This window comes from Hyperolius riggenbachi, chromosome 2 (genome assembly GCF_040937935.1).
Source record: "Hyperolius riggenbachi isolate aHypRig1 chromosome 2, aHypRig1.pri, whole genome shotgun sequence".
In the NCBI taxonomy this organism is placed as follows: Eukaryota; Metazoa; Chordata; class Amphibia; order Anura; family Hyperoliidae; genus Hyperolius; species Hyperolius riggenbachi.
The window spans coordinates 259,963,440-259,987,053 of record NC_090647.1 but is presented as its reverse complement, the minus strand read 5'-3'; the positions used below and the strand labels follow the sequence as shown (position 1 = coordinate 259,987,053).

The window sequence follows — 23,614 nt, the reverse complement described above, 5'->3', positions numbered from 1 at the left end:
GAGACCACGGACCGCACACCTCAGACTAGGACTCTGCTCTATTTCTGTTATGACTATTTGCTCTGTCGACCTCTCTATTGCTTTCTGATTCGGTACCTCTGCATATCTGCCTACCTGTTGCCAGACCCTGCCTGTACCCGGTTACCGAATCAGCCTTCTGTCTCTGTACCTTATCTGCTCGTGTGTTGCTGACCTGGCCTGCCCGGCCTTCCAGGCTGTCACTCACCCCTTGAGTGCTCAGTCTATCTGTACTAGTAGTGACACAATTCCACCAAGTGTCAGTTGTAACTAGGACTCCTGCTCCTCAGAGAGTCCAGCCGGTTAGCAGCCAGTGGCCTCTTCCCCTGGAGTCCCCTGGCTGCAGTACAGTCTATATCTGATATCCAGATATCCCTGGTTGCCAGGTTCTCACTATTCCCTCTCTCAAGGAGATAGTCCCTGCACTTCCCAGAGCCACCTGCCTCCCAGGTGGTTCTCGGCCAAGCTGCCTGTATCTCCCACCTCACGGGAGATAGCCTACAGTTACACCAAACACTTACACTTTATTAGGTGTCCAGAGGTTAGTCATACTTGCATTATTGGTGATTCTGCAGATCATCCATAATCAAGTATAAATCTGTATTATTGATGATTCTGCAGATCATCAATGATCAGATCCTCTCTGTGTGCTGACACCGATCGTTACAGCTTTACATCCATCTAGGGCAGTGGTCCTCAAACCAAGACCTGTGGGCTGAATGCGGCCCTCAAGGCTTTTTCACTGGCCCCCAAACACAAAATTGTATAACCTATAGATGTGGCCCACTGCACCTTTAAATATCGGCAGCTCACATATAGAATAGCAGTGCTGGCACCACATACTGTAGAAGCCAGGGAGCGTCATTCGCTGGCTTCCTATCCAATTCCACATCAGGTGACACTGCTGTCCAGTTGGATGGCAGGTTGTCACCTGGGTATGCTTCACTGTCTGGTGCACAAAGACATTCTTCTGGCGCCACACAACTGCTGGGAGTTCTCCTCCAGGCATGATTGGGGGAAATCGATACCTAGATTCAATGTAATGTTGTTCAACATCATTTTATGCATGTTCCGGCCCCCCAGCAGTCTGAAGTATGTTGGCCCTTGACAGAAAAAGTTTGGGGACCCCTTTGTAATAACTACAAAAGCTGCTTTATTTTAAGTTTTAATGATTTTTTTATGTGGTGTAAGTAGAGGAAAATCACATCTTGTAATTGTATTTATTTTCACTAGATGGAGTACTAACCCTGAATTTAACTGTGGCTAATATCAAAAGAATCCAACCACAGTATACCACTTCTGAAATCTCTCAGGGAAACTACTCTGGGGAATTGTGGTAGCTCAGTCTCCTAGCAACAGGGACGGATTTAGGGGGGGCAGGTGGGTCTCTTGCCCCAGGTGCAGTTTGTTGAAATCTTAAAAAAGCGGCAAAATTTGGATGGGGAAATAAACACTTGGCAGAATTGATACCCGGGAGTGTGGCGACCCCCCCCCCCCCCCCCCCTGCAACAATCCCCTGTTCGGTGTAATACATACTAAGGTTTCGATCCTGCGGTTGGACGTCACACGAGCTCTGTGCTGCAGCTCCGTCTTCCCTGCCAAGGACACAGACACTCTGCTTGGTGATGTCACTAAGCCGCGTGTCTGTGTCCCGACAGAGAAGAAGGAGCTGCAGAGCTTGTGTGACATCCGCAGGATCAAAGGCTCGGTATGTATAGTTACACCCGGCAGGGGATGGCTGCAGGGGGGGGGTCGCCACATTCGGGAGTTCAGTAAATTGCCACCCTCAGAGGTGGATAAAAGGGGGGATTGCCACAAATAAGAGGTCAGTAAATTGCCACCCTTGGTGGGGAAGAAGGGGGGATTGCAACAAAGGGGAGGTGGGTCAGAAAATCGCCACCCTATTTCTAGGATTACATGCGAGGATTGCGTTTTCGAATTATGTATAAACAGTAGGGATAAGAGCATAGGCACCAAAACCTGACCTTGCCCCAGGCGCAACTTGGTCTAGATCCGTCCCTGCTCCTGTAGTGCGCGCAGGTGCCTTCTGTGCATTTGATTCTTTTGAGAATCGGGTGTTTACTGGTAGAATATACTAATCCAAGGTTAGAATTGAGGATTTACTATTGTCCACATACAGTGGAGGAAATAATTATTTGACCCCTCACTGATTTTGTAAGTTTGTCCAATGACAAAGAAATGAAAAGTCTCAGAACAGTATCATTTCAATGGTAGGTTTATTTTAACAGTGGCAGATAGCACATCAAAAGGAAAATTGAAAAAATAACCTTAAATAAAAGATAGCAACTGATTTTCATTTCATTGAGTGAAATAAGTTTTTGAACCCTCTAACAATAAAAGACTTAATACTTCGTGGAAAAACCCTTGTTTGCAAGCACAGAGGTCAAACGTTTCTTGTAATTGATGACCAAGTTTTCACACATTTTAGGAGGAATGTTGGTTCACTCCTCTTTGCAGATCATCTCTAAATCCCTAAGGTTTCGAGGCTGTCTCTGTGCAACTCTGAGCTTGAGCTCCCTCCATAGGTTTTCTATTGGATTAAGGTCCGGAGACTGACTAGGCCACTCCATGACCTTAATGGGCTTCTTCTTGAGCCACTCCTTTGTTGCCTTTGCTGTATGTTTTGGGTCATTGTCGTGCTGAAACACCCATCCATGACCCATTTTCAGTTTCCTGGCAGAGGGAAGGAGGTTGTCGTTCAGGATTTCACGATACATGGCTCCGTCCATTTTCCCGTTAATGCGATTAAGTTGTCCTGTGCCCTTAGCAGAAAAACACCCCCAAAGCAAAATGTTTCCACCCCCATGCTTGATGGTGGGGACGGTGTTTTGGGGGTCATAGGCAGCATTTTTCTTCCTCCAAACACAGCGAGTTGAGTTAATGCCAAAGAGCTCTATTTTGGTCTCATCAGACCACAGCACCTTCTCCCAGTCACTCACAGAATCATTCAGGTGTTCATTGGCAAACTTCAGACGGGCCTGCACATGTGCCTTCTTGAGCAGGGGGACCTTGCGAGCCCTGCAGGATTTTAATCCATTGCGGTGTAATGTGTTTCCAATGGTTTTCTTGGTGACTGTGGTCCCTGCTAATTTGAGGTCATTCACTAACTCCTCCCGTGTAGTTCTAGGATGCTTTTTCACCTTTCTCAGAACCATTGACACCCTACGAGGTGAGATCTTGCGTGGAGCCCCAGAGCGAGGTCGATTGATGGTCATTTTGTGCTCCTTCCATTTTCGAACAATCGCACCAACAGTTGTCACCTTCTCTCCCAGCTTCTTGCTAATGGTTTTGTAGCCCATTCCAGCCTTGTGCAGGTCTACAATTTATCTGACATCCTTGGACAGCTCTTTGGTCTTTCTCATGTTGGAGAGTTTGGAGTCTGCTTGATTGATTGATTCTGTGGACAGGTGTCTTTTATACAGGTGACTAGTTAAGACAGGTGTCCTTAAAGAGACTCCGTAACAAAAATTGCATCCTGTTTTTTATCATCCTACAAGTTCAAAAAGCTATTCTAATGAGTTCTGGCTTACTGCAGCACTTTATACTATCACTGTCTCTGTAATAAATCAATGTATCTTTCCCCTGTCAGACTTGTCGGCCTGTGTCTGGAAGGCTGCCAAGTTCTTCAGTGTTGTGGTTCTGCTATGAACTCCCCCCTCCAGGCCCCTCTATGCACACTGCCTGTGTGTTATTTAGGATTAGAGCAGCTTCTCTCTTCTCTCTTATCTTTTACAAGCTGGATAAATCGCCCTCTGAGCTGGCTGGGCTTTCACATACTGAAGAATTACAGACAAGGGCAAAGCTGTTTGCAGGAAGAAACAAGCAGCCTGAAACTTCAGTGCATGAGAACAGGGGGAAAGAAACACACAAATGATCTCTTGAGATTCAAAAGGAAGGCTGTATACAGCCTGCTTGTGTATGGATGTATTTTCTATGTGTGGACATACTGTACATCAACCTACTTCCTGTTTTGGTGGCCATTTTGTTTGTTTATAAACAAACTTTTTAAAACTGTTTTTAACCACTTTTAATGCGGCGAGGAGCGGCGAAATTGTGTCTGAGGGTAATAGGAGATGTCCCCTAACGCACTGGTATGTTTACTTTTGTGCGATTTTAACAATACAGATTCTCTTTAATGAGGGTGACTAATTGAGTAGAAGTGTCTAACCACTCTGTGGGAGCCAGAACTCTTAATGGTTGGTAGGGGTTCAAAAACTTATTTCACTCAATGAAATGCAAATCAGTTGCTATCTTTTATTCAAGGTTATTTTTTCAATTTTCCTTGTGATGTGCTATCTGCCACTGTTAAAATAAACCTACCATTGAAATGAAACTGTTCTGAGACTTTTCATTTCTTTGTCATTGGACAAACTTACAAAATCAGTGAGGGGTCAAATAATTATTTCCTCCACTGTATATGCCCCCCCCCCCCTCTTCCCAGTAACCCAGACTGTCTTATTCTCTTTTTCACACGTTTTCCTGTTTTTCCTCTCTGCTTTTTCACTATTTCACGTTCCTCACATCTCTCTCTCCCTTAAAGAGACACTGAAGCGAGAATAAATCTCGCTTCAGTGCTTATATTCAGCAGGGGCACATGTGCCCCTGCTAAAACGCCGCTATCCTGTGGCTAATCGGGGGTCCCTTACCTCCCCAATCCCCTCGTGCTGTGCGGGCAGCGCTTCCGCATTCAGGCAGGGCTAATGGCCGCAGCCCTGCCTCACGCGCGTCTGTCAGCGCGTATCTCCGCCTCTTCCCCGCCCCTCTGTCTTCCTTCGCTGAGAGGGGCGGGGGAGAGGCGGCGATGCGCCGCTGATTGACGGCGCTGACAGGCAGGGCTGCAGCCGTTAGCCCTGCCTGAAGAGCAGCAAAATCTACAACCAAGTTGGTCGTTAATTTTGCAGGGGGGTTTGGGGGTGAAGGGACCCCCATTCGGCCGCGGGATAGCGGCGTTTTAGCAGGGGCACACGTGCCCCTGCTGAATATAAGCACTGAAGCGAGGTTTATTCTCGCTTCAGTGTCTCTTTAATGTCCCCCAGCCTTCCCCCATGTTCCCAGTCAGTCTTCCAGTGCTCTCCCACACACTTTTCCATTCTTCAGTGCTTCCACACTCTTCTACTCTTTCTTCCCATATTTCCCTCTTTTTTTTTTTTTTGCCTCTTTCCCTCTTTTTCTTGTCTCTTCCTCTGTTAACCACCCTGGCGTTCTGATTAAATCGCCAGGGTGGCTGCGGGAGGGTTTTTTTTAAATAAAAAAAAAACTATTTCATGCAGCCAACTGAAAGTTGGCTGCATGAAAGCCCACTAGAGGGCGCTCCGGAGGCGATCTTCCGATCGCCTCCGGCGCCCAGAATAAACAAGGAAGGCCGCAATGAGCGGCCTTCCTTGTTTTGCTTATATCGTCGCCATAGCGACGAGCGGAGTGACGTCATCGACGTCAGCCGACGTCCTGACGTCAGCCGCCTCCGATCCAGCCCTTAGCGCTGGCCGGAACTTTTTGTTCCGGCTACGCTGGGCTCAGGCGGCTGGGGGGACCCTCTTTCGCCGCTGCTCGCGGCGAATCGCCGCAGAGCGGCGGCGATCAGGCAGCACACGCGGCTGGCAAAGTGCCGGCTGCGTGTGCTGCTTTTTATTTCATTCAAATCGGCCCAGCAGGGCCTGAGCGGCAGCCGCTGGCGGTGTTGGACGAGCTGAGCTCGTCCAGACCGCTCAGCTGGTTAATATGGGCGGTGCAGGCTTTAGTGTTTGCAAGAGTTTGATGCGGCGTCAACGAACATGGTGACGTCCATGTTGTGGGCTGCAGCTTTGGATGTGCTGCAGCTTTGGATGGGCGGCAGCTTTGGGCGAGCTTGTGGGCAACGTTTAGTGTTCTTGGCCTATATACTAATTGAAGTTGCATTTCTTGTGGGCGGCGGCTTAGTGTTGGTGGGCGGTGGCTTAGCTAGTGGTCTCGTGCATGCATACAGCCTCTGGTTAGTATATAGAATGCCACTGTGAGCCTTATAGTGTAGCTACATCCGGAAAGTATTCACAGTGCACCACTTTTTCTACATTTTGTTATGTTACATCCTTATTACAAAATTTATCAAATTCATTTTTTTCCTCAGAATTCTACACACAACATCCCATAATGACATGAAAAAGTTTACTTGAGGTTTTGGCAAATTTATTAAAAATAACAAAAATTGAGAGCATATGTATACAGTATAAGTATTCACAGCCTAAAGGCCATGAAGCTTAAAACTGAGCCCAGGAAACATCCTTTTTCCCCTGATCATCCTTGAGATGTTGCTGCAGCTTAATTTGAGTCCACCTGTGGTAAATTCAGTTGATTGGATGTGATTTGGAAAGGCACACACCTGTCCATATAAGGTCCCACAGTTGACAGTTCATGTCAGATCATAAACCAAGCATGAAGTCAAAGGAATGTTCTGTAGACCTCTGAGACAAGATTGTCTTGAGATAAAAATCTGGAGAGGTTACAGAAAAATCTGCTTTGAAAGGTCCCTATGAGCACAATGGGCTCCATCATCCATAAGTGGAAGAAGTTCAAAACCACCAGGACTTTTCCTAGAGCTGGCTGGCCATCTAAGGTGTTTGCACAGTCAGTATTTGTCCATCATGAAAACAGTAATTCTGTTTACAAAACAGACAGCCTGCTGCCTAGCGATGTGTCCTATCACTATGGGGGGCAGGCAATATGCGGTGCAAGATGGAGGAGGCAGAGCGCAGTCAGGCAGCATTTTAATGAGATAATCTGGCATGCCAAATCTTTCAGGGCCTGAGCCCACTGCTGCGTTTATAGAAACGCATGCATTTTTAAAACTCATTCAAATGCTTTAAAACGCATTTCAAAATGCTTTCAAAAAGCGTTCCTATGCGTTTTCATAAACGCAGCAGTAGGCTCAGGCCCTCAGGGACGTATCAAGGCTGCGGTATACATGCTAGATTCTCGGCACAAGCTTTTTCTTTTTTTTGCCCTCTTAGCCACTTAAAGGGACACTTAAGTCAAACAAAAAAAATTAGTTTTACTCACCTGGGGCTTCCAATAGCCCCCTGCAGTTGTCCGGTGCCCTCACCGTCTCCATCCGATCCTCCTGGCCCCGCCGGCAGCCACTTCCTGTTTCGGTGACAGGAGCTGACAGGCTGGGGACGCGAGTGATTCTTCGCGTTCCTGGCCACAATAGCGCCATCTATGCTGCTATAGCATATATCATATACCATATAGCAGCATAGAGGGTGCTAATGTGTCTGGGAACGCGAAGAATCACTCGCGTCCCCAGCCTGTCAGCTCCTGTCACCGAAACAGGAAGTGGCTGCCGGCGGGGCCAGGAGGATCGGAGGGAGACGGCGAGGGCACCAGACAGCTGCAGGGGCTATTGGAAGCCCTAGCTGAGTAAAACCCATTTTTTTTGTTTGACTTAAGTGTCCCTTTAAGCCAATCTGGACGGATATATTTGTTCTGCCCTTGTGCACACATATCTGCATTCAGGCGGCTCCTTCTCTGCCTCTATAAGGCCCAGTGTACACCAAAAACCTCTAGCAGATCTGCAAAACGCTAGAGGTTTTGAAGCAGATTTCAGAGCGATGCTAGGCATGTTTAGAGAGGTTTTCTAAACATGTCTAGCGTTTTTTGTGTAGCAGATTACAAATATTGTTACAGTAAAGCTGTTACTGAACAACTTCTGTAACAAAAAATGATCTGATCTAGCATTTTTCAGAGCGGTTTTCCACTTTCCTATACTTTAACATTGAGGCAGAAAATGCTGCAGCCCCCGTGTTTGCGTTTGTGGAAAAAACAAACGGTACTTATCCGTTAGCCGGGCGCATCCTCTAGGTGGCGACAAAACTCCACCAGAGTTACTTCTTTCCCTACTATCCATGTCGGCCTGGAGGGGGAATAGTAATTAGCGCCACCTGCCGGATGCGCCCGGCTAACGGATAAGTACCAAACAAACTTCTCTGGTGTGCACCATCCCGTTCACTCTCCTTAGCCAAGCGGTTTTCCCCCTGCAAGCGTTTTAAAAAATGCTCCAGAACCGCTCTGGTGTTTACCAGCCCTTACAGGTGATTGATTGCTGAAGAGGAACCAGTGTTCCCCAGAGGCAAACGACTCCTTGCAAATGAATCAAATGCCTCCAATCAGGAGGTATTTGATTCATGAACTGTGAAATGTAAAACTAAAGACCTTGCACTCCCTGGTATCTTTCAGGAGAGTGCTTAGCGCCACCTAGTGGCCAAAAAGTAAAATTAAAGTATGGGGGGAAAAAAACACAACCCTTAAATAAAAACTGATTGATTCCCCACCCTGCCCATTAACTAAAAAAATAAAAACACATTAAAACAAAAAAATACAGTTTAAAAAAAAAAAACATAAATAGTTACCTTAGGGACTAAACTTTTTAAATATGTATGTTGTGAAGATATATTACTATACACCTTATTACCTTGAGCCTATATGGGCTTGTAATTAGTGATGGACGCAAAACTGAAAAAATGCACCTTTATTTCTAAATAAAATATTTGTACCATACAGTGTACTAGGGAAACATTTTAACCGTTGCAATAACAGGGACAAATGTGCAAATGTGTGGATTTTATCCACAGAGGAACATTTTATTTTAAAACTATATTAGCTGAAAACTGAGAAATATTTTTTTTCCATTTTGTTTCTTATTATTCCTGTTAAAATGCATTTGGAATAAAATAATTCTTAGAAAAATGTACCACCCAAAGAAAGCCTAAGTGGTGGCAAAAAAAACAAGATCTAGATCATTTGTGTGATGAGTAGTGATAACGTTATTGGTGGATGAATGGGAGGAGCGCTGACAGGGAAAATTGCCTTCGTCCTGCAGGTGAAAACACCTGCGGGCTGAAGTGGTTAAAACAGAAGGTATTTGCCATTATTCAGATTGGAGTTAGAATCTGAGGTGTCCTACAGTGTATTACCGCTGAATATGCAAACCGTCTCTTTGTTGTCCCTTGGGGGTTGTCTTTTACCGGATATTGGCTGATCTTCATACTCGTGATCCTCTGGACCACAGGAACAATATTGTAAATACCGTATATACTCGAGTATAAGCCGACCCGAGTATAAGCCGACCCCCCAACTTTTACCTAAAAAACTTGGAAAAAATGATTGACTCGAGTATAAGCCGGGGGGGAAGCAATGCAGAGGTCTAAAGTCATTGTCCTGCTAGCCATACACTAAACAACAAGTGCCCAATCCTGCAAATGACTGTGCCCCCAGCATATGCAGCGTAGTTTGAGAGGATATGCGGCCATGACTGTGTCCCCATTCCCCCTCCAGAGCCGAACAGTTTATAAATAAATCCTGTGTGTCTCAGCCAGAGTATCCTCTTTATATAGTGCTGTGTGATTAGGGCACATCTACAGCCATCACTTTACTTTCCCCATCTCCATCCAGAGCAGAGCAGTTTATAACTAAATCCTGTGTGTTTCAGCCAGTGTATCCCCTCTATATAGTGCTTTGTGATTAGGGCACATATTCAGTCACAAGGGTTCCCCTCTAGAGCGGAGTATTATCTAAATTACAGCTATGTCCAGCTATGTCCCCTGAGTGCCTCCCCTGCATATTGCAGTGTGGTTTAGCCGCACTGACAGTGTCGGCTCTCTCCCCCCCCACCCCCGCCAGAGCGAAGCGGCATGTAAATATCAGCTGTGTGCTGATCTGATTGCCGCTCTCGCTGTGTGCAGAGAGATAAACTGCGGTGCGTGCTTCCTCCACTTACTTGCTAAAGTCCGTTCGTGCTGCGGGGATTTCTCTATAGCTGCTCTGATGCCGGCTCATCTCTATGACACCATCTAGTGGCGCTTCCGTCATAGAGATGAGCCGGCATCAGAGCAGCTATAGAGAAATCCCCGCAGCACGAACGGACTTTAGCAAGTAAGTGGAGGAAGCACGCACCGCAGTTTATCTCTCTGCACACAGCGAGAGCGGCAATCAGATCAGCACACAGCTGATATTTACATGCCGCTTCGCTCTGGCGGGGGTGGGGGGGGGGAGAGAGCCGACACTGTCAGTGCGGCTAAACCACACTGCAATATGCAGGGGAGGCACTCGGGGGACATAGCTGTAATTTAGATAATACTCCGCTCTAGAGGGGGAGAGTAGAAAACCCTTGTGACTATATATGTGCCCTAATCATCCATAACTATATAGAGGGGGTTACTGGGTAGGGGGACAATGGCATGGCGACTCGTGTATAAGCCGACCCCCCCACTTTTGGAGCACTTTTTTGGTCCCAAAAATTCGGCTTATACACGAGTATATACGGTAAGTTAGTCTGAGATTTAAACATTGTAGGCTATTGGGTGTTTTATTGTGATATTTCTTCCTTCAGACAGGTCCTGTTATAGACATGCCAGTACCTGCCAGCTACAATGATATTACCCAGGATGCAGCTTTGAGAGATTTCGTTGGATGGGTCTGGTATGAAAAGGAGGTTTGGCTTCCGAGCCGGTGGATACAAGACCAGGCCACTTCAAGGATTATGCTTCGTGTTGGCAGTGCCCACTATTATTCCATTGTTGTGAGTATGGTACTACTTATTGATTTTGAAAAACAGTTAATTACCCTTGAATACACAAATACCCATGAATTTTATAAGGACAGGAAATGGTAGGGACCCCAAGACAGCAAGCAACATGAGGAGTGTCACCACCAGGTAATCTACCTATGGGCTTAATTCACGATTTATTTTTTTTCTGTTCACTTCAGGGCTACTTAGGCTGCTTTCCTAACTTTGAGTATTTTTGGTTTAAGGCAAATGTTAATATATCTGCAATCAATGTCAAGTTAGTCATGTTTCACATTAACCAATTATTATGCATTTATATAGTGATCACTTATTTTGCAGTGCTTTACAAAGTACATAGTCATGTCACTTACTGTATGTACTCAAATATGAACTGATTTACATGTAAATCAATCCTATGTTAGGCAAGGTAATAATAGCTGACTCGACTGTAAAATAAGGGGCCTTTACATCCCCAGCTCAGATTCTGTCCCACCGCTACATTGATCCTCCCAACCCACGCCACCACCACCACAAGCAGGACACACATGTACTGTGCTGGGGGGTATTGGCACAGCTACCTTTCTTAGTTACAACTGTTGTCTCTTTCATTTAGCTACTTCCTGCTGCCATGTCCTCCTCTGTTCACCCCACTGATTTTCACTGCTCAACGCTGTCTGTCAGCTCTGTGGGGCTTTGGATAAATTATGCTGACACAACTTGGCAATGGATGATGGTTGAAGGAAGGAGACTTGACAGCAAGTGCAAGGAAGGCTTTCTATGCCATCCCCCACCAAGAACAAGACACATTCTTATTGGGCCTGAAAAAAAATTATTCTGATTTAAACAACTGACTTGCCAAAACTGAAGTGTATCTGGCTGCATCAGTCTATTTCGTGTGTCAGAGAAACCATGAAGTCCTTCACCATTTCATACTTTCCACAGAGATATTTTTCCCTGTTTGCGCCAGATCACTCCCCATATTAGTGAAAACATTTTGTAGAACATTTCCTGCTTAGAACTAGGAAGTACCGTATATTCCGGCGTATAAGACGACTGGGTGTATAAGACGACCCCCCAACTTTTCCAGTTACAATATAGAGTTTGGGATATACTCGCCATATAAGACTACCCCTCTTTCAACACACACCAAATTAAAATAAAAAAAAATCATGTACTGGTGCTGTGTATGAACAGATACTGGTGCTGTACTGTATGTGTTACCCAGTACATAACAGTATATGATTGACTTGTTGCATTGGTCAACTCTCCTTAAAGGGAACCTTAACTGAACGGGGGGTAAAGAGTTTTACTTACCTGGGGCTATTACCAGCCCCCTGCAGCAGTCTTGTGCCCTCGGCGCCGCTCTGGAATCCTCTGGTCCCCCGCTGTCACTTAGTTTCGTTTTTGACGACTCACCAGTCGCCGGCCGCCATGCGTATTATTGGACGCATTCACCAATGCAATTAGCGCTATTGCGGACCGCAACGCGTACAAAAATACGCGTTGCCGCATTCCGCACGCGTAGATATGCGGCAACGCGTATTTTTGTACGCGTTGCGGTCCGCAATAGCGCTAATTGCATTGGTGAATGCGTCCAATAATACGCATGGCGGCCGGCGACTGGTGAGTCGTCAAAAACGAAACTAAGTGACAGCGGGGGACCAGAGGATTCCAGAGCGGCGCCGAGGGCACAAGACTGCTGCAGGGGGCTGGTAATAGCCCCAGGTAAGTAAAACTCTTTACCCCCCGTTCAGTTAAGGTTCCCTTTAAGTAGACTGGTCAGCTCTCCTTGTCTACCTGTTTATCAGAGTGGTATGGAAGAATAGATTGCGCTCCCTCAGCAGGGAGATCTGAGAGGTGGTAACAGGATAGGGTGTATCCCCCGGCATCAATGACACCCGGCGTATAAGACGACCCCCAACTTTTCAGAAGATTTTCAAGGGTTAAAAAGTAGTCTTATACACAGGAATATACAGTATTCCTTTTGGTTTGGTTGAGAAGTGCTTTGTTCCTTTGCATATTATGATGCACAGGGGCGGACATACGGCCGTGCAGGCCGTGCCGCCGCACGAGGGCCCCTGAAGTTCCGTTTTCTTCAGGGGCCCATGGCATTAAGTACTTTTTTTTTTTTTTTTAATATTTTTTTTTTTTTTTATTATTTTATTCCCGGGGGCCCCCCGACTCCTATCCTCCCTCCCTCCCTCACCTCGGGGGCCCCCTCCCGATATGCGCGGCGGGAGAGCGAGCGAGCGGCAAATGCAGGAAGGGCTCTCCAGGCATCCGCTAGAGGCCCAGCCGCTTGGTCTCCAATATGTCTCCAGTTGGAGACATATTGGAGACTCAGCGGCTGGGCCTCTAGCGGATGCCTGGAGAGCCCTGAAGACTTCCTGCATTTGCCGCTCACTCTCCCGCCGCGCATATCGGGAGGGGGCCCCCCGAGGTGAGGAAGGAAGGGAGGGAGGGAGGATAGGAGTCGGGCCCCCCACCCGGATAGCTACCCACCCGGCTACCTACCCACCCGGCTACCTACCTACCCACCCGACTACCTAACCACCCACCAGGCTTCCTACCTACCTACCCACCCGGCTACCTACCCACCCACCAGGCTTCCTACCTAACCACCCACCCAACTACCTAACCACCCACCCGGCTACCTACCCACCCGGCTACCTACCCACCCACCAGGCTTCCTACCTAACCACCCACTCAACTACCTAACCACCCACCCGGCTACCTACCCACCCGGCTACCTACCCACCCGGCTACCTACCTACCTACCCGGCTACCTACCTAACCACCCACCCGGCTACCTACCTAACCACCCACCCGGCTACCTACCGGGCTAGTTACCAACCCACCCACCAGGCTACCTACCCACCCACCCGGCTACCCGGCTACCTACCTAACCACCCACCTGGCTACCTACCTAACCACCCACCTGGCTACCTACCTAACCACCCACCCGGCTACCTACCGGGCTAGTTACCAACCCACCCACCAGGTTACCAACCCACCCACCAGGTTACCTACCCACCCACCAGGCTACCTACCTACCCACCCACCAGGCTACCTACCCACCCACCAGGCTTCCTACCTACCCACCCGGCTACCTACCTACCCACCAGGCTACCTACCCACCCACCAGGCTACCTACCTACCCACCCACCAGGCTACCTACCCACCCACCAGGCTTCCTACCTACCCACCCGGCTACCTACCTACCCACCCGGCTACCTACCCACCCACCAGGCTTCCTACCTACCCACCCGGCTACCTACCTAACCACCCACCCGGCTACCTACCTACCCACCCACCCGGCTACCCACCCACCAGGCTTCCTACCTAACCACCCACCCGGCTACCTACCTAACCACCCACCCGGCTACCTACCGGGCTAGTTACCAGCCCACCCACCAGGCTACCTACCCACCCACCCGGCTACCCACGCACCCACCAGGCTACCTACCTACCCACCCACCGGGCTACCTACCTACCTACCGGGCTAGTTACCCACCCACCCACCAGGCTACCTACCCACCAGGCTACCTACCCACCCACCCACCAGGCTACCTACCCACCCACCCACCAGGCTACCAACCCACCCACTCAACCAGGCTACCAACCCACCCACCCACTCACCCACCCACTAGGCTACCTATCCACCCAACCACCCATGGGAGCTGCGCGCCGGATGGAGGCTGGGACAGGAGGTCTGCTGCTGCAGGTGAGTAAATGTTTTTGTTTTATTTATATTAGCAGGTGTATGTTCTGGGCAGGTCTGCCACATGATTGCATGTATTTTCTTCGCAAATCTGCCGACATGATTGCATGTATTTTCTGGGCATATCTGCCGACATGATTGCACGTATTTTCTGGGCATATCTGCCGACTTGTTTGCACGTATTTTCTGGGCATATCTGCCGACTTGATTGCATGTATTTTCTGGGCATATCTGCCGACTTGTTTGCACGTATTTTCTGGGCATATCTGCCGACTTGTTTGCACGTATTTTCTGGGCATATCTGCCGACTTGATTGCACGTATTTTCTGGGCATATCTGCCGACTTGATTGCACGTATTTTCTGGGCATATCTGCCGACTTGATTGCACATATTTTCTGGGCATATCTGCCGACTTGATTGCACATATTTTCTGGGCATATCTGCCGACATGATTGCACGTATTTTCTGGGCATATCTGCCGACATGATTGCACGTATTTTCTGGGCATATATGTGTATTTTCTTGAGAAAACCTGCACAATTATGTGAATTTTCTGGGGAAAGGGTCACCAAAACTTGGGCCCACTGTCTTTGCGTTGCACTTTTCAAGGGAACCTGAGGTGAGAATAATATTGAGGCTGCCATATTTCTCTCCTTTTAAGCAATACCAGTTGCCTGGCTGCCGTGCTGGTCCTCTGCCTCTTATTCTTTCAACCATAGACCCTGAACAAGCATGCAGCAGGTCAGGGGTTTCTGACAATATTGTCAGAACTGAGAAGATTAGCTGCATGCTTGTTGCTGGTGTAATTCAGTTTATTACTGCAGCCAAATAGATCAGCAGGGCCGCCAGGCAACTAGTATTGTTTAACCATCCTGGCGGTATGGACGAGCTCAGCTCGTCCATCACCGCCGGAGGCTGGCGCTCAGGCCCTGCTGGGCCGATTTGCACCAAATAAAGTGCAGCACACGCAGCCGGCACTTTGCCAGCCGCGTGTGCTGCCCGATCGCCGCCGCTCTGCGGCGATCCGCCGCGAGCAGCGGCGAAAGAGGGTCCCCCCAGCCGCCTGAGCCCAGCGTAGCCGGAACAAAAAGTTCCGGCCAGCGCTAAGGGCTGGATCGGAGGCGGCTGACGTCAGGACGTCGGCTGACGTCCATGACGTCACTCCGCTCGTCGCTATGGCGACGGTGTAAGCAAAACAAGGAAGGCCGCTCATTGCGGCCTTCCTTGTTTATTCTGGGCGCCGGAGGCGATCGGAAGAACGCCTCCGGAGCGCCCTCTAGTGGGCTTTCATGCAGCCAACTTTCAGTTGGCTGCATGAAATAGTTTTTTTTTAATTTAAAAAAAACCCTCATGCAGCTGCCCTGGCGATCTTATCAGAACGCCAGGGTGGTTAAAAGGAAATAAACCCTCACCCCGGGTTCGCTTTAAGTTACAGTTAGCTCCGCCCTCATCCGGTCATTGCCACGCCCATTTTTTTGCCGCGGCGCTACGCGCCGCAGGTTCTGTCCACTAATTTTTGCCGCGGCGCGCTTCGCGCGCCGCAGGTTGTAGCCACGCCCATATTTTGCCGCGGCGCGCTATGCGCGCCGCAGGTCATAGGGGGCCCACAATTACAATTTTGCACAGGGGCCCACTGCTGGCTGTGTCCGCCACTGATGATGCAGTATAATCCCTTTATAGTAAACTCCAATTGGCCAGGAAAATTAGTTCACTATAAGGAGATTCTACTGTATATTGCACTTTATATCACCCGCAGAATGTTCAGTAGCATCCAATGTGCAGATATTGATTGTATTCATTGGATGTATTCTGTTTCCCCTTGCAGTGGGTTAACGGAGTACAAGTAACACAACATGAAGGAGGCCACTTGCCATTTGAAGCTGACATAGCCAGCGTTCTGAAAAGCAGTATGGGGAGTGCCTGTCGTATTACTATTGCTGTGAATAACACTCTGACGCTGAACACCTTACCCCCTGGATATATCCAAGTCATGCAGGACACCAGACTGTAAGTGTTCAAAGTGGGGCTTTAACACACAAGATTGGAGATAATTTATATGTAACCACCAATGTTATATGCATAGCATTACATAGTCAGACTAAAAATCTGTTACATCACAATCCAGTAGCACCTGGATAGCTACAGCAGTCCGTATTCCGATTCTAAGGCTCAGGACTGATTTTCTAGTAACGTGGCAATCTGAACAACAGTCTCCACTTTTCTTTCTTTCCACATTTGAAATCCTGATCATGACTTTTATAACCCCTACTTCTGCTAACGTGGCATCCAGAAGTTCCATTCACTTGTACTGGAAAGTGGTCAGAAATTGGCACCTAACTTGTGACCTCCAGTCCTTTGCCTGTATCACTATCAGCAATTTGCAGTGTAAGAAGAACAGGGGCTTTGACACAAACGCCACTGTTTTGTACTGCACTATTTCTTATGATGATAATAATGTTAAAATTTGTGTAGAGCTTTTCTCCTGTCTCCCGGGGCTTGTCAGTATCTGTGACGGTCTCCACAAACCCTTATAAAGTGGTAATGACATCTGTTATACTCTTAAAGTGGATCTAAGATAAACTTTTACTCATTGCATAATTGTGTTCCTTTCATATCATTTATAGGGCATTCATCAAGCCAAATATTTTTATTGTTTTGTTTTAATACTCTAATTCCCTATAAACTAAACAAGCCTTGCCCACAGCTCCTCCAGAGTGCCTTGGCACTTTGAGCCTTAGTAGCAAGGGCTTTTGGGAGCTCAGTCTGGGCAGGAGGAGGTTACTAGCCAGAGATTTCAGAGGCAGAGGGGAGGAGCTTCACAGACTGAGGGCTGGAGATACAGATGTGCCTGTGTGTAATGTGACAAACAACATGGCCACTCTCATTGTATCACAGGAATAAATAATCACAAACTGTTGCAGTTGTTTGCAGCTAGATTTGCTGTGTAAACTATCTAAACTTTAGATAAGATATATAGACAAATTACTTGTTATAGTTAGTTTTTCATCTCGGATCTGCTTTAATAAATGTGGCTATTGGATCAAAAGTCTTTTTAAGTGGCGATCACTCTGATTAGTGTGTGTAATATAAATACGCACGCACGCACGCACGCACGCACACACACACACACACACACACACACACGTATTAAATAGACCACATACAAGGAGGCCTTTTTCCAATAACAAGGGATTGTGTGTTGATGGCTCTTTGTGAGGGGTTTCTATAGCTATAGCAGGAATGAATATACACACCACTTTATAATTTTTCATGTATCACTTTTTATTTTCATAATTTTTTTACACTATGTAAAAGGTGTTGATACCAAAAGAGAGAGAGCAGAGGCTGACACTGCATGCATTAAATGTATTGTTAAACTTTGCTTTTACATTAGTGGGGTGGATGGAGCATCAATAAGCAGAAAAGCTAGTGGGCGGCTGGGCACTGGTCCAGCCTCTTTCTTTTGATAAGACACGTCTGCTGCACTGCCTGGGCACACATGTTGAGTTTTCAACATTAAAGGAGAAAAAAGATTGTTGGCACTATGGCTGCATGGGAGGTTAAAGCGGAATATAACCCTGCATTTCAACTTTGCTCTAAAACATTATTTACAGCATATTATATGCAAAAAGCATTTTTTTTTTACTAGACTAGCATTGGAAGGGTTAAACACAGAGGTTTTAAGTTCCGTGCAGACGTTCAGATAGTTACGTGTGTAAATAGAATATGAGTGGTAGGCACAGTGGACGTCTGCTTCAGGGAGGGTTTCACTCGCTGGTACTGGAGTATAGGGTACCACCTTTGGCGTGCTCAGATTGGAATATTAGATGCAGTATATATCATGTAAAAAGGAGAACAAAATCTTGCACCGCTCCAAGGTCCTTTATTCTATCAGTTCAATCTTCATACATATACATTCATGTCCATCTTGTAAATATAGAAATGTATTCAAACATACCCTGATGGAGTCCTGGCTGTGGGGCAATGTGGGGCGGCAGCGGCCTGCCTGACGACCGTTTCGCTCAACGAGCTTCCTCTGAGGCTCCGTGCGCGTTGGACATCCCATATTGGGGGACTTTTATATTACCCATCGGTAGTTCCGTGTTCCGGGCACGTGACGCCGCTACGCATCACTTCCTGTCCGCGTCAGCCGCATGCACGCGTACTGGATGACGCGTGTCATGCGCATATCTGGACAGGAAGCGAAATGCGTTCCACGCTGGAACACACAGTCCTCCGTCCGCATCGGGTGCGCGCACGCGTACCACATGACGCATGCGGACACACCCATAGACGGAAAGCCCATGTGCTCCATATAGGACGCCTGGGCTCCAATTCTTTCAGAGTCCAAACATCCTCCACTAGGTGGTGCCTAAATATACAGGAAAGGCTTCTTTCTATACAAGTTCCATTAGCAGCAGTGTTTAATCATAAAACCTACATATTTATTTCAATATTGTTAAAAAATACATCGTGCTAAAACTCATATAGTGAAAACTATATCTAAAACAATGCATATATAATCAACTATTCTAGTATTCATTCCATATTCCCTGATAGGGGGGGGGGGGGGAATTCTTCTGATATAAGCTAGTGGGAAATTTTTGGTGCTAACTGATTCATTCTAAACATTATTTATTGTTGAGTTAAAGATAGTTACATTCTATTTAGTTAGATGTATCTATTGATAAACAGTTACACACTCTTTGGCTGTCCTCCAAGCTCCTTCTCAGTGAGAGAGATGAGTCACAATAAACACTTAAAAGATACATATTTGTAAACAAAAAGTATCTAACTGAAGTTCGGATGCGTCTGCAGAAATCTCTAGGGACTTTAAAGCCCTGTGTAACCCTTCCAATGCTGGTCTAGTAAAAAAAAAATGCTGGTTGCATATAATATACTGTAAATAATGTTTTAGAGCAAAGTTGAAATGCAGGGTTATATTCCGCTTTAAGCGAGGGGTTTGCTGGGCCCACGTGCACTGCGGACTGCAAATACATGCCCAAATTATAGATGCGCTAGACCGTGTACAAAACCAAAAAGGAGAAGATACTGCCAACAGTCTGTTTATTGTAAATGGTTTATGAAAAAAAAATGCAAGTTGATCACTAGCATACAAGCATGAAGACACATACCGGTGAAGATGCTCACAAATGAATGGAGGGGGTGGGTGCAGGGTAAAGATCAGCCTTAGCACTTCTGCGTGGTCCAGAAAAATGTCCGTCATGCTTTTCATTTGTGAGCACCTGCATTGGCATTTGTCTTCATGCTTGTTTGTTACTGAACACATTGCAGCTTTTTATACACAGTTTAGAATAGTAGTCCAGTCTTCACCTCTTAATTGTTATAGCTCTGAGTTTACAGCAATACAGACAGCGTGTGGAAGCAGGAACCATTCCCCCATAGCCTTCTAGACCCAAGTAAGGGCTGGTGCACACCAAAACCCGCTAGCAGATCCGCAAAACGCTAGCAGATTTTTAAACGCTTTTTTTTATTTTTATGAGGCGTTTTGCTAGCGTTTTGCGGATTGCTGCTGCGGTTTTCAGTATAGTAGATTTCATATATTGTTACAGTAAAGCTGTTACTGGACAGCTTCTGTAACAAAAACGCCTGCAAAACCGCTCTGAAGTGCCGTTTTTCAGAGCGGTTTGCGTTTTTCCTATACTTAACATTGAGGCAGAAACGCATCCGCAATCCAAAAAATGCCTCACCCAGGCATTTTTCGTTTCTGCAAAATGCCTGCCGCTCTGGTGTGCACCACCCCATTGAGATACATTGACCAAGCAGATCCGCAGCCGCAAGCGGATCTGAAAACGCCCCAAAAGCCGCTCGGTGTGCACCAGCCCTGAGTGCTGATCTTTGCCTCTCTATACATTAATTTTGTTAATTGCAAGAGGGCAAAAGGTCTAAGTGAGCTAGCTATGATGTGAGGGAAGAAGAAACACTATACAGGTATGTTAGAGTAGCATTTCTGGAAGAAAAAAAAAAGAAAGAAAGAAAACTGGATCAATAATACCAAAGCAGGCAATTTGGGCACATAGCACACCAGTAAACGTGAGCACCTGAAATGTAAATTGCCATTATGGCGACAATTTGAGTGCTTAAGTTTTGGCTTTTATATAGCTAAACTCTGGCTATTGTCGGAGAGTGAAGGAAGTGGTCAGGTACGGTGTACCCAAACTCCCAATAGCAACAATGGTGAAAACAGCAGCGGAAGCATGTTAGTGACGCCAGGGTTTTAGTCCCAGCGCACAGAGTTCAGTCAAGGCAAAAAGGGTTAAGGAATCGTCCATCCAGGATTTGGCTATTATGTAGCCCCACATCAGCAGAGATTAGTGTTAGGAGCAGGTTGGGGGGGCAGTGTGAGAGTTAGTTGAGGGAAGGCAATAGTAGAATATCAGTAATAATACCAATATAGTACTATTGGTAATGCAGCATATTGATGGTAGAATTTCCAAACAGCCTTTTTGTATGTCATACAATAAAACAACTGTACAGTTTTGGGCACACATGTTGAGTTTTTAGATTTTAGTTTCAAACTTTTTATTTTGAAAAAAGCAATAAAAAACTTCTTACAGCATTGGAATAGTGCCCCCAATGGGGCAAATTTCTGAATTAAACATAGTATGTCATAAACACAAAAATAACGGTACTACAAATATAGCAGCATTTGGTACAGGTTACTCAATATATGAAATAGCAAACAAGGTCAAGGAGAGGCATATTCTAATTTTAAATGGAGAATGCACAAGATCGAAGGCCTAGTAGGGTAGAGGCGTTCATCCAAGGCTGCCATGTTTTGATGAATGATTCAAATGTGTCATTTGTGATAGCAAGCAACCTCTCCGAAATTACAATATCTAGTAAGATCTGATCTACCATTTGTATTGAGAGTGTTGGCTGTAGCCACTGTCGGGCAATATGCGATCTGGCAGCCTTGGCTATATGTTGTGCTAGACGATGTGGTGGGTGCTTCCACTTTTGAGGTTTATCTCCAAACAGGAGAAGTGCTGGGTCAGGACTAAGGGAGGTCTCAAGTGCTGTATTAATTACTGATGTGATTTTGGCCCAGAAGTTCTGAACCTTCGGACAGTACCACCATATGTGTGCTATGTCTCCAATTCTTCCACAGTTTCTGAAGCAAAGGTTAGTTTTGGAGGCATCGATAGCGTGAAGTTTTAAGGGGGTGATATATGTACGATGGAGAATTTTATAGTTTGTTTCGGTGTGGGAGTAGTAGTTACTGCCTTTTGACAGGGTAGTGCAACACTTAGACCATCTCTCTGGAGTGAGGGTAATTCCAAGGTCCGATTCCCAAGATATCATGGTCTTAAGTTTTTGTGGTTGGGAAGGCTGTGAAAGGGTAGAGTATAGTAAGGATATGAGGCCCCCTTCTAATGGTCTAAGGTCACACCACGCCTCATATGATGAGCGTTGGGGTACAGTTGTGCCTTTTGAGCCTATGGATGTGATAAAGTGATATAACTGCATTGCTGCAAAGTATTCAGATGGTGGCATGTCCATTTTGGATTTAAACTGGTCCCATGTGGGGATCCTGCCGTTAATTACCAGGTGCTTTATTTGGGTGATTTCTTTATCTTTCCACCATTTGAAAGCTTTAGGATCCAGTCCTGGAGGAAACATAGGATTACCAAACAGTGGGAGTATTAAGGGAATTTTTGTCTGTAATTCTTTTTTATATCTGGAGTAACGCCATATGTGGAGGGAATGGGCAGATAAGGGAGAATTGTGCTTTAATGTTGCAGGCAAGGGTGCCATGGACCACTGTAATGCTGGCAAGGTGAATGGATGCAGGAGGTCGGATTCTATTTGTGCCCATAGAGGGAAATTGAATTTGGAGTGTGTCTGTGCAAGTTGTGCTATCTGGGCAGCCCTGTAGTACGTCATGAGATTAGGGACTCCCAAGCCCCCCCTCACTCGGTTAAGATACATGAGAGTGCGATTTATACGGCTCCTTTTGTTATTATTAATGAATTTAAAGATTTCATCTTGTAGGCCTTTAAGTTTTTGCTGAGTGACTAGAATTGGAAGAGTGCGAAATAAGTAGAGCAAGCGAGGGAGAAGGTTCATACGGATTGCCTGCACTCTACCTGTCCAGGAAATGGTTGGGAGATTCCACCCTGACAAGTCCCCGATCAGTTTCGAGATCATAGGTTTGTAATTAAGCTCATAGAGATCAGTTGGGTTGGTAGAAATTTTTATCCCTAGATATGTAATGTATTTACGCTGGAGGATAAGGCCCAATGAGGACGTTAAATGTTCTGCCTGGACCTGAGGTAGATTAGTGAACATGATTTCTGTTTTGGCTACATTGAGTTGCAGGCCTGATATAGTTCCGAATCTTTTTACCAAAGATAGGAGGTTAGGGATTGAGGTATGTGGTGAGGTGAGCGTAAGGAGCAGATCATCTGCAAAGAGGCTGGTTTTATAAATTTTGTCTGCTATTTTTATGCCTTGTATGTCTTGGGATCGCCTGATTTCTTCTGCCAGGGGCTCAATCACCAACGCAAAAAGCGCAGGTGAGAGTGGGCAGCCCTGCCTTGTACCTCTTTTAATTGGTATATTAATGGCGGTTGTAGATGGCAATTTCAGTTGGGCCAAAGGGTTTGAATATAGTCCCCGGATTGCTTGTAGGAAATTACCCCCTATGCCCACTCTTCCCAGAGCTTGCAACATGTACTCCCAGTCTATGGTGTCGAAGGCCTTCTCCATGTCTAACGCAACAAGTGCTAATGGCTCTTTTCGTTTTTTAGCGACATGGAGAAGGCCCACCACCTTTCTTACATTGTCAGGGGCCTGCCTAAAGGGAATGAACCCCACCTGGTCTTTGTGTATTAGTGGAGATAGGAATTTGTTTAGTCTGGAGACAAGAATGGACGTGAAGAGTTTGTAATCTAGGTTGAGGAGCGAGATGGGACGATAGTTTTTGACGTCAAGGGGGTCCCTATTAGGTTTTGGTATTACTGCGATCATTGATTGTAAAAACTCAGCTGGAGGGACCCTACCTAGAAGGATGGAGTTGTAGAATTTAAGGAGGTATGGAATGAGATGGTTTTTGAATTTTTTGTAATACATGGCAGAGTAGCCATCAGGTCCAGGGGCCTTGCCATGTTTTAGGCGCTTGATTGAGTTTGTTAGCTCTTCCTCAGTAATAGGGAGATTGAGTTCTTGGGCCTTTTCAGGTCTAAGGGAGGGCATTGGTAAGTTTCGTAGGTATGAAGCTGGGGAGACATGGGACGGGGCAGTGGGCTTTGGTGCATAGAGGTCAGAATAATAGTTAGCAAACTGTTGGTGA

General features: G+C 46.5%; 1 protein-coding gene across 2 annotated transcripts in view; it reads left to right on the top strand.

The window, feature by feature from the left end:
* Nucleotides 1-23,614, top strand: part of GUSB (glucuronidase beta) — a 78,336-nt gene that overhangs the window by 18,551 nt on the left and 36,171 nt on the right. The window contains exons 2-3 of one of the 2 annotated variants that reach the window (XM_068268585.1): nucleotides 10,400-10,588; nucleotides 16,124-16,305. In XM_068268585.1, coding sequence (XP_068124686.1) covers nucleotides 10,400-10,588; nucleotides 16,124-16,305 — 371 coding nt within the window. Of the gene's footprint in view, nucleotides 1-10,399; nucleotides 10,589-16,123; nucleotides 16,306-23,614 lie in introns of those variants that run through there. The other variant, XM_068268586.1, reaches the window with a different exon arrangement.